General features: G+C 48.8%; 1 protein-coding gene across 1 annotated transcript; it reads left to right on the top strand.

The window, feature by feature from the left end:
• The first annotated feature begins 5,539 nt into the window (after window positions 1–5,539).
• PARS2 (prolyl-tRNA synthetase 2, mitochondrial) lies at window positions 5,540–10,909 on the top strand. Its single transcript, XM_028512448.2, has 2 exons — window positions 5,540–5,654; window positions 8,730–10,909. Exon 2 carries the CDS (start codon window positions 8,758–8,760, stop codon window positions 10,180–10,182), a length of 1,425 nt encoding a protein of 474 aa, XP_028368249.1. The 5' UTR covers window positions 5,540–5,654; window positions 8,730–8,757; the 3' UTR covers window positions 10,183–10,909.
• Window positions 10,910–11,773: the final 864 nt, after the last annotated feature.

Here is an 11,773-nt window from a genome sequence, read left to right as displayed (position 1 = left end):
AAGTCCTCCTTTATCCCAAGAGGAGGACTTTGCCACCTCAATGCTCCTTTCACACTTTATTTGTACCTCTAATACAAGACATCATGGTCAATCTTGTTGCATTCATTAACTATGAGGAAAGAGTGAAGATAGGGAATATATAAAATTGAGTCACTTATCCAAGCTGCTAAAATTGTTAACATTATGAAAGTTAATGCATGAGGGAGTTATCCTACTCTTGTTCTAACTGGCCTGGGAACTTAAACGTTTTGGACTTTCCAGGCCTGTGTTGATTGATGCCTGGGTATAAATCTGGTCATACACCAGACTTCCAGATAAACCTCTGATTACTCCTTGAAGGACTCAGGTACCCAAACCATCTGATATCCATTCTCCAGACCCCTGACATCTGACTGATAGCTATCCTAGACCAACCCAGAGCTGAGAATGCAGGATGGATAATTTTCAAGGATGTACTTTTTACTACAAGAACTCTTAACCTTCATTTCTTCTTCAAGACACTTCTGGGGTTTTGCCTAACTGTGTCCATAGTGTGAAAATTCGAAGACCCTTGAATAAGTCTTTGTCATTTATTTCTAGCAAAGAAAGCTTCAGACTCTTTTGAGGTCTTTTGATGAGTAAAAGACGGAAAGGAATATGCATTTACTGAGTACCAGGTGTCTTGTGCTCATTTGTTTATTTATTTGCTAATTAATTTATTCAACAGATATTTATTGAATATTTACAATGTGGCAGACAATGATGCAGACCAGGGGTTAGTAAACTATGATGCACACACAGGCCAAATTCAGCCTGCCATCTGTTTTTGTGAATAAAGTTTTATGGGAACGCAGTAGTGTTCATTTGTTCACATACTTCTATGACAGCTTTTGGCCTACTGAACAGAGTTGAGTAGTTGTGACAGTGACAGTATGTCCTGCAAGGCATAAGATATTGACTGGCTGGCCCTTTATAGAAAAAGTTTGGTGCCCTAGGTCTGGGCACTGGGGGTGCTGCAGTGAACAAAACAAAAATCCGACCCTCCCGGGCAGAGCTTACATTCTGCTGGGGCTCAGGGAGAGGTGACACAAATAAACCAGACACCAGGTGAGATGTTTCATATGCTGAATCATGGTAAATGCTATGGAGAAAAATAAAGCAGGCAGGGAGTATCAGGATGTTGCGGGAGGCAGGTAGCAATGGGGATTACTGTGAACAAATGGGTGTCAGGAAGCCCTGACCGTGAAGTTGACATTGGAGCACAGACATGAAGTAGGTGAAGGTGGGAGCCGTGTGGACATGGCAGGAAAGAGCCACCGGATAGAGGAACGGCAGATGCAAGAGCCATTCTGGAGTATTGACAAAGTTAATCTTATGCCGAGCACCAGGTACCAGGCACCCTCCAAGTGCTTTACATACATAATCTCATTTAATTACTTAAAAGTCATCTTCTCCAAAAAGCCAGTGAACAGCCAGAGGCAAAACTCATTGTACACTTAAACTTACAAAAGAATGACCTGACTATATTTCCAATATTTATACAAAACTTTCAGTTTACAAAGTTTTGTAATGTTTGCTTGCTCATCAAAGCATTTCGAGGAGGTTACTGACCTCTTTGTATAATGAAAGACTAGAAAGGTCAAGTTCCTTGCTCCAATTCACACAGCCAGGAAGTGCTGGAGTTGGAAAGCAAACCCAGGCCTGTCTGGGTCCAAATGCCTTATCCCTCTCTCTAAGCCACCCACTTTGGAAGACATGAATGCCACCTCGTTAACTCACACCTCACCCACATCCTGCTCCTTAAAGAGAAAAAGCAAGGGCACGTTGAAAGGAACTCAGTGTCCATCGTCCTTCCAGAGGCAGTGCACAGATAAGCTCAAGTCCCACCCGGAACTCACAGGTATTTGACTACTTCCTCAGTCCTGGGGCACCTATGCTCTGCCCCAGACTATGTCTGGCTGTGCCCAGTGCTCTGCAGAGCTAACCCAAAGCAGGTGCTCAGAAAGGAGTTGTTGCTAGCCAGATGAACCACAGCTGATTTTGTTTGGTTGCATTTTTAGCAGTTCGCTCTTAAGAATTGAGGGAATTCAGTAGAAAGCCATTGATTCAGCAAAGAGGTATTGGGATTTATTGTGTGCAAAATATTTTTACATAGTAAGTGGATTTATTATGGCAAGGCTAAAGACGAAGAGGACATGGGTCTCCCCTCTGACAGCTTGTATGTAGTCTGTGGGGGTGAAGAACATTTTGGGTGTCCTGCATGACCTACTGTGTGCCAAGCACTGTGCTAAGCCCTTTGCATGAGCCAACTCCTTGCATCTGCATCACAATTCCAAGGGGAGGAAGTCACTACTGTTTTGCAGGTGAGGTATCTGAGCCTCAGGGAGGCTGAGTATCTTACCACAGGCACGTGGTAAGTGGCGGCAAAGCAAGGATTTCACCCAGTCCCGTTTGCCCCATCAAATGTATACAGTCAGCTGTCACACACCTCAGAGAGTGAATGGCCAGAGGCAAAACTCAGACAAAAATTCTGAGGATATTGGCATCCTTGTACGTGAGGACTTCAAGAAAGGCTTACCAAAGAGGGTGCCTTGAGCTGGGCTCTAAAAATCAGGCCTCCAGACAGAGGGGACCCAACCAGAGAGACTGTGTGGGTGATGGCTCCCACAATTTTGCTTATGGGCCCACACGTTTGATACAAGCAAGTTGCCACTGGAGGCTGTGAGCGCAGAGATCAGGCTGTGCATGAAACAGACTTGGAGGTTAACCTTTTCTTCCCTTTGACTAGTGGTATTGACCACAGACGAGCTAGCCAACCTTTTCCAGCCGTGGTTGCCTCTCCAGGAGGTTATGAACAGCTTGAGGTCAGCAAGTTCACCATTAACTCTGCCTTCACTTATTCGTTCAGCACACACTTGGAGCCCCTCTCTGAGCCAGGCATGGGCTCTCCGTGTAGGAATGACTTGGGATGTCCTCAAAGGAGTCCTACCTGAGGGAGAGACAAGCCACCCATTCATTTGTTGATTGACATATTAAAACAACAAACAAAAAGGAAAAACAAACACCTTTTGCTAATCCCCATCTGGGCCAGGCTCCGTGTTCCACGTACAGAACAGAGCAAAACCCATACCTGCCTCAGGAGCTCCCAGTCTGGCCAGGGGCCAGGAGAAACCATGAAGTGGACAGTGTATCCTCAGAGCGGGGGACACCAAGGCAATAGTAGGGTCCTCTTCTTGTGCTTTGTTTTAAATGACAATAAATAATTTTTTCTGTCTTTTTTTTCCTGGTTTAGGGCACTCGTGGAGACTTCATCATAAATAAACGCTGTAAATCAAGGTACTCAATAAATGAACGATCAACTGATTGACTGACGTGTCACACAGTAAGTTACCAGCAGTGATGGGGGTACATTCTGGGTATCCGCCGCCCTAGATGTCCTCCGTGGGGAGCAAATTTACTAGACCACAGCTGACTTGAGCCGGCTCTGCAGCTCTAGGCTGTAGAGCCTCCTGCAAACTTGAAGGAAAATGCAGCAGTTCTCAGCCTGCCTCCCAAGGGGGTCGTGAGCATTAATTAGTTACCATTGGTAAAGTGCTCTGAAGGTGTGGGGTATATAAACACAGCGAGTCATTAGGCCTCTCCACACCACTATGCTCTACAGCCTGGGAACTGCTAATTGAGAAATAATTAACACCTCGGGGTGCAGAGGACGGATACTGGCTTTTCTAAGGATTGGAAGGGATGTAATAATGTGCATGGGAAGCAGGGAGAACTATAAGGCTACTTTGGATCCCAAAATATGCCAAAGATTATTCATCTCCCGCCTACAAGGGGGGAACGTGGGGAACACTGCCTCAGTAAGACCTCAGGGATTGCACTTCTTGGGAAAGCCTTGGCCACAATGCTGAGAAGCAGAGGCCGAGCCCCACACTCTTAGATCAAAAGAGCTCAGGTCCAGCCCAGCACTGTCTAGACTCCTAGCTTGGTTGGGCAGATAGCAGCTGTGTGGTCCACCCAAGCTGTATTTTCCTCAGCTGTAAAACTGAGATGATAACATGTACCCACCATTCTCCCTCTCCCCCACACCGTTGTCTAGTGCCTTTTCTTGAGGTCAGCAGATCCAAACCTGGCTGCGTACTAGGGTCACCTGAAGGACTATAAAGTACTGATGCCCAGACCCACCCAGATCAATAACCAGCATCTCCAGGCTGAGCCTGGGTGTGTCCAGTGATTCCAATGCAGTCAAGGTTGAGAACCACTGCTTTGGCCTATGTGTCAAGCACTGTGTTAGGAGCGATGGGAAAAGAAGATGTAAACCCTACCACACCCCATGCTTCCCTCAGACCTGATTATCATTTCCTGATTCCATGCCCATGAGTGTCCTGGTCCCACTGCCTGGACATTCCACTCTACTCCCACTGCCATTCTTGTCCTGGTAAACCCCATTCATCCTTCAGACTAGACTCCAAGCTCACCTCCTCAGTAAAGCCCTCCTTCCCGGCACTCCCTCAGGGGGGTTCCCAGCTCCCATTACACCACTGATCACACTGTGTTGCTCCTGGCAGATCCAGGATGAGCTGAGAGGTTCTTGGAGCCACTGTCAGAATCACCAGTGTATTGCATTGGGTCTGGTACATTTTAAGCACTCAATAAATTGTAGCTGTTATTACTTAGGTAGAGTTACATGATATGTAGCTGTTACCTCATTACATTTGCACTTGTTGTGCCAGGGTCTGGAACATTCTTCCCCCAGATATCTGCAAAGCTCTGTCATCTCCTGCAGGTCTTCGCTAAAATGTGACCTTCTCAATGAGGCTTTCTTGATCATCCTATTTTAAATTGCAAGCACACGACCTCCAACCTGTGCCCTTCCCTAATTCATTTTTCTCCATAGTATTTAACAGCACGTGACTGATGGATTCTGTCCTCATATAAAATTTTGATCATTTGTTCACCATGGACTTTTTGCATTAATTTTTTAATTAATTGCATTAAAATAGCACTTCTCTTGATTGGAGAGTTCCTTGGCATCCCCTTAAGTTTCACTGTATTTGTTTATTGACTGGAATGTAAGCTGCATTGAATACAGGGGACTTTGGTTTTATTCACTACCCCCAGCTTATACAACAGTGGCTGCTGGTACATGGTACTGCTCAAAAAATATTTTATGAATGAAAATTTGACTTAATATTTTAAAGGCTGCCTTCTTCCAATTGTTTAAAATTTTTAATTTATTTAAATTGAAAGCCTGTGAAATAACAGGGTAGATCTGAAACAACACCGTCCATTGTTGTCATGGTCACACTACAGCCAGCGGTTCTCCTCGTCAGAGGATGGGGCGGGTCCTGGCGGTGGGAGGAAACAGAATCCAGAATAAAGGCTTTGACCATAGAGTTACACCTCCGTAAATCCTAGAGAGCACTTCCTGGATTTACTCATTGCTGCCCCGGCCAATCTTCGATCTTGGGAAGAGCCGAGTTCTCTCTCTTTGGCTGAGCTTCCGGAGAACCTCTCACAAGTCTACAAGTAGAATGGGGCTAGTCCTCCGAACACGGCTCCTGATTGGCTATAAAGGTGGGAGGTGGAACTTGGAGGGGACGCCCCTCCCACCGCTAGCTGCTGGCGCAGGCGTGCTGGCGCTGCGGTCTTACCGGTGCTGGCTGGGGCTGCAATTGGTGAGCGTGGGTGACAGAGAAGAGTGGGGAGCTGGCGGTGGGTGTTGGAGGGGGGACGGCGGAGTGAAGAGAGGGCGCTGGGCGCGGACACCTAGGATGCCGGTGTCCGTTTTCCCATGTACATCCCGTCTTTGGGTTGGGATGGGGTCACAGTCATATAAACTTTTGGATACTACTTGTCTCCTGGTCTCAGTTTCCTCCGTGGAAAGTTGAGGCTAGGACTTCCTCCTTGTCTACCTTAGGTGATTGAGTGTCACAGTGTTCCTAGAAAAGTCAGCCCTGGAAAGACCCTCGGGGATCCGATCTGCCCATTTACCTATGAGAAAACAGGTCCCCAAAGTGCAGTCATTTGACCGTGTCACCAGCCAGTAGGGTTCTGCAGTGCTTCTCCCAGTGCGGTCCCTGGACCAGCAGCATCAGCATCACCTGGGAACTTGCTAGAAATACAGATTCTCTTCCTACACCCCAGACCTATTAAATCAGAAACTGTGGGCGTGCGGCCCCACTGTCCGCGTTTTAACAAGCCCTCCAGGTGATTCTGATGCTCACTAAGTTTCAGAACCACTGGTCTACTTAACCTAAGGCCGAGGCAGAAAGGGTCAGAAAGGAAGGGGTGGACTTGAGAGAAATCTTGCAGATAGACTCATTTGCTTTAGGAAGAGCCAAGGGTGAAGGCATTTCTGGCCTGGGCCACTGGCCTGAGGTGGAACCTCAAGTGGTGCAGTCAGGTGTGAACCACATGTTCCTTGCCTCCAGTACCCATACTCCATGCAGTCATACTAGGATTCTGTAGCATTGCCTCCCAGCTTTTCTCAGGTCATAGACCACACAGAAAATGATAATCTCTGTACAGTGTGCAGGGGCAAGGGATGGTGCTGCCTGAGGCTGGAGAGGACCAGCTGGAGGACTTGAGACTGAAAGCTGGAGATAACCAGGTGGGAATTCCAGCTTCCCAGTGCTGAGCGGGATCAGTAACCTTGCAGGGGAGCTTTGCTCCATGGGATATGACGAAAGTCAGAGGGGCTAACTCATTTTGACAATATAAATCAAGAACCTTGGAAGTTTAGACCCTTTGACTCGGTAATTTTCATTCCTGACAATCCTCTTCCAAATATAAAACAAAAATGAAGCTTTCTGTTTGTTGTATATTTTGTATAAAAGAGAAAACCAACAACTCTGGTGGTAGGAGAATCATTCTTGATGTAGTCACTCAATGAAATGTACTGTCATTAGAAATGTGTGACTATTTGGTAAAATCATAGAGAAACCTACATGCTTGTCTATCAGATGATGTCTAGGGAGCCCTGCTGCATGCTGAGTGGAGAGCAAGTTAGATGTGGTCTTTGCCTGCACAGAGCAGAGCGCCTGGGGGAAGATAGACAGCTCATTGAACAGTATAGTGATGCCTCAGTACTCATCATCAATTCATCCCGACGAGTGGCGAGCAAGCAGTGATCGATGAAGCATTTTCTCCTGCAGGGTGGCATTGTGACTCATACAAGTTCTAGCAAGTGTAATGAGTGGCAAGCAAGCACCGAGTGCAGAAACATTTTTCCTTGTCAAAATGCAACAAGTATGAGGTTTGACAAGTTCTGAAGCCGACGAGTATTGAGGTACCACTGTAACTCCAAAGAGTGACTGGTGTTTGGTAGGGATCAGTGGGCTGCTGCAGGAGAAGCTGGTCTTTGGAATGCAGGGAGTGGTACAAAGCAGGCGTGCTGGAGGGCAGGATGGTACTCCTGAGGCCTGGAGGATGGGTAGGTGTTGTTGTTCAAGGGGGGCAGTGTATTTAAAGTGAGCATGGTGCAGCGGGAACATGGAGAGGACGATGCTGAGATGCAGCAGAGGAGCAGCAGCCAGCTCACATGGGGCCATGGCACCGTGCAGATCTGAAGCTCAGACCCGATTCTAAGGGTATCCGGAAGCCATTGGAGGACTTTAAGCAAGAAAAACTGTTAGGTGTTTTGGAAGTGTCCCCTATGACTGCAGCATGGGGAGTGGATTAGAGAAGGAGCGGGTGGAAGCTGGGAGCCCAATGAGGAGGCCGTTGCACTAAGGAAGTGAAATGATGGTGGTCTGGATCTAGGTGGAGGCTGCGGAGGTGGAGAGAAGGAGTAGATTGAACAGCAGGTGAAGAAGAAGGAATGGCAGGGCCCAGAGGGTTGGTGTATGTGGGACATGTGGGATGGAGTGGATGGAGCCCAGGTTTCTGGTTTGGGTACAGGGTGGCTTGCAGCGCTCTTCCGAGTGATAGGCAGCACTGGAGGGGGTAGGTTTGGGGAAAAGGTGCTGAGTTTGAAGTGCAGTGTGATCTCCAGGAGGTGTTTAGATGAGTACTTCTGAAGCTTGAGAGACATATATGAGGTAGAAATGTTGACTTGGAGCCATTAGCATGCAGCCTGACCAGGAGGGCATGTGTTTGTGAGGAGGGCAGAGCACAAGCCATTTGACATTTAAGAAGGGTGGGCAAGGGACAGGGCTGACAAAAAAGGTAAGGGATCACCAGCTGCAGTTGTCTTTGAACCCAGAGATTATAGTTGCTTTCCTTTTCTTTTTTATTTGTTTCTTTTCCCCACTAGTTTTCAATAATAATAATAATAATAATAGTAATAGCAAACATTGGTTGAGCTCACAGAATGTGCCAGATACCATTCTAATAACTTTTCATAACTCCTCTAAATTCCCTATGTATAAGGTAGGTCCTACATTATTACCATTTTACAGATGAAGAAACTGAGCACAGAGGGTTGAGTCATGTTCCCGGGCTCCACGGGGCGCTATCGGCAGGAAGGCCCCTGGCTCCCAGACTGCCCGGTGTCAGCGTCTGTGCATTTGCCTCCCGTTCATGTCTCTCCACAGTGTGTGGTTACATTTTTGTAAGTGGGAAAATGGTGATTTTTTTTTACATGGCAGTAAGAAAAGCACTTGGACCTGCAAAGATATTAGAAATGAAAGAATTTGCATCTGCACAATCAGTGGCTGTCTTAGAAGTTTGCTGGAGGCCAGACTGAGCTGGCCATTTCATGGTGTCAGACAGAGTTAACACTTACTTCTGCACAACTCATTTTTCTCCAGGCACAAGTGCTGCCCTGTGCCAGGTGTCATGGAAGGGCTGCTGACGAGATGCAGAGCACTGCCCGCCCTGGCCACCTGTACCCACCAGCTCTCTGGGTACATTCCCCGCAGGTTTCACTTTGCCCCAGGGAGAGGGAAGCGCTTGGCACTGTCCCACATGTTCCAGCCCCAGAACCTTCGGGAAGACCAGGTGCTCTCGCTGGAGGGCAGATCTGGTGACTTGACCTGTAAGAGCCATCGGCTAATGCTGCAGGTGGGCCTGATTCACCCAGCAAGCTCTGGTTGTTACCACCTCCTGCCTTACACTGTTCGTGCCATGGAGAAGCTGGTGCGGGTGATAGACCAGGAGATGCAGGCCATCGGCGGGCAGAAGGTCAACATGCCCAGCCTCAGCCCAGCAGAGCTCTGGCGAGCCACCAACCGATGGGACTTGATGGGCAAGGAGCTGCTAAGACTTAGAGACAGACATGGCAAGGAATACTGCCTAGGACCAACTCACGAGGAAGCCATTACAGCCCTGGTCGCCTCCCACAAGACACTGTCCTACAAGCAGCTCCCAATCCTACTGTACCAGCTGACAAGGAAGTTTCGGGATGAGCCTAGGCCCCGCTTTGGACTTCTCCGTGGCCGAGAGTTTTACATGAAGGACATGTACACCTTTGATGCCTCCCCAGAGGCCGCCCAGCGGACCTATAGCCTAGTATGCGATGCCTACAGCAGCCTGTTTGACAGGCTGGGGCTGCAGTGTGTCAAGGTCCAGGCAGACGTGGGCAGCATCGGGGGCACGATGTCTCACGAATTCCAGCTACCAGTGGATATCGGAGAAGACAGGTTTGTAGTCTGTCCCCGCTGCAGCTTCTCGGCCAACATGGAGACACTGGACTCATCTCAAACGAACTGCCCTGCTTGCCAGGGACCTCTGACCGACACCAAAGGCATTGAGGTGGGGCACACGTTTTATCTAGGCACCAAGTACTCCTCCATTTTCAATGCCCAGTTTATTAACGTCCATGGCAAACCTGCCTTGGCTGAAATGGGGTGTTATGGGTTGGGTGTGACTCGAATCTTGGCTGCTGCCATTGAGGTTCTCTCAACAGAAGACTGCGTTCGCTGGCCTGGCCTCCTGGCTCCTTACCAAGTCTGCCTCCTCCCCCCGAAGAAGGGTAGTAAAGAGGAGGCGGCCACAGAGCTCATGGAGCAGCTGTACGACTACATCACAGAGGTGGTGCCGCAGCTTCGTGGGGAGGTCCTGCTGGATGACAGGACCCATCTGACCATTGGGAACAGACTGAAAGACGCCAACAAGTTTGGCTACCCCTTCGTGATCATCGCTGGCAAAAGGGCCCTGGAGGACCCTGCCCATTTTGAGGTTTGGTGCCAGAACACCAGTGAGGTGGTCTTCCTCACCAAAGAAGCAGTTGTGGCATTACTGAGCCAAGTGCAGGTCGTCTGAATGCCCCCAGCCCCGCCCCACTGCGCAGCGTGGAGTTCATTCAGATACCACCTTTCCTCTGCTCCTTTCTGGGGCCAGTCTCTCCAGAAACAGGGCAGCTCGTGGAAGGTGAGCACATGTCAGGAAACCGATTTTTATATCATCATTTATTCACACTATTTGTATTTAGTCATTCACTTGGTCCCTTCCTCTGGACTGACCATGCTGCCTGCCACTTTATATCTCACTGTGGAAGCCTCTGTTAGGAGACAAGGAGGTAAGAAAGAGCAGACTTCTCATTGTGTCCCTGAGGTGATCACCTGCCTTGTCTCAGCTGCATTTCCCTTGTGTGGGGCGGGAGTGGCTGACGGCCGAGGCCCTCGAGGCTCCATAGTCTGACTGTAGGCCATGCTGCATCGGCCCTCCTCCACTTGAACATGTCCTCTTCCCTACTGGGGCCTCAGTTTCCACATCTGCAACAAAAAACTACGAGCCTGGATCTATGAAGTCCTTAACAACTGTCACTGGCTGGTTCCACAAGAGGTTCATGATAGACAGACCTGGTTCCTCTGATGTTCCGTAGCTGAAGCTACACAGAAAGTTCATATGATGAGCTAAGGGCCCCAACAGATCTGGCTCCGTGGAGGTGGCTGTGCACTGAGGTCATGCTGTGTCGATTGAATAAAGTCCGACTGTTGGGATGAGCCTCGCACACTCATTGAAATAGCGGCAACATCTGCCATCTTAATATTGTAGCGGCAGCTTGTCTTGAAAGTCTTCTTTCTTTTCCTACCGTTTCTACTCTCCATTCCAAAAGGAAAAAAACCGGGTGTCTGGAAAACTGTGTTTAAAACTGTTAATTCCCACACATACCAGGGGTAGCAGGCTTCGAGTGCCATGTTGACAGTGCCACGTTGACCTCAGTGCAGAGTCGGATTCCAGAGCCATGACAGGGGTGAATATTAAGGTCTCTGCCTGAACTGTGTGGAAAACTAGGAGCAGACTTGAGCCACTCCCACAGTGCTGCCTGCTTCTGTTGCTGCCATTCATCATGTTAGGGTCTCATCCAAATCTAACAAGGGTAAGCTCAAAGCCACCATCTCCTAAAAAGGCCTTTGATAGCTCCTGGAAGTGGTTTTCCATCTGGCTGCCCAGCACTCTCCCATTAAGCCCAGATCGCATGCTTTCTTGTTCGGGGCCACACAGCTCCTTGTCTGGTGGGCCAGCCTCTTGTAGTTGATGGTCAGCTCCCCGGGGCCACGGTGCTAGACAGATTCCAAAGGCACCACAGTTCTTGTCCTGGCCAGTTGTTCCACCTGCCATAAGCTTCCCAGCAGCTTGTTATCACTAGAGTAACCCCGCCCCAAACAAACCTCAGGTTCCTAATTACTGCACATGCCAAGCCCTAATGACTCCCAGCCCTACCACAGGGGCTGAGGCCCAGCATTCAGGCCAGGAGATGTGGATTCTGACAGCAAACCTAGAAAGGCCCGACTGTGAGGCACGGGAGCTTACCCTCGGCTGTAGTTGGAACCACCTGGGTCCCACCCAGAGTGAGGTTCTGCTTATGAACTGGGGTGTGGCCAGGTGTCGAACCTCTGGGATGATTCTA

The sequence above is a fragment of the Phyllostomus discolor genome, chromosome 5 (assembly GCF_004126475.2).
Source record: "Phyllostomus discolor isolate MPI-MPIP mPhyDis1 chromosome 5, mPhyDis1.pri.v3, whole genome shotgun sequence".
In the NCBI taxonomy this organism is placed as follows: Eukaryota; Metazoa; Chordata; class Mammalia; order Chiroptera; family Phyllostomidae; genus Phyllostomus; species Phyllostomus discolor.
This window is presented reverse-complemented; position numbering and strand designations above follow the sequence as displayed.

Coding starts and splice junctions, on each gene's coding strand:
- PARS2 (XM_028512448.2), top strand. CDS start 8,758: ATGGAAGGGCTGCTGACGAGATGCAGAGCACTGCCCGCCCTGGCCACC.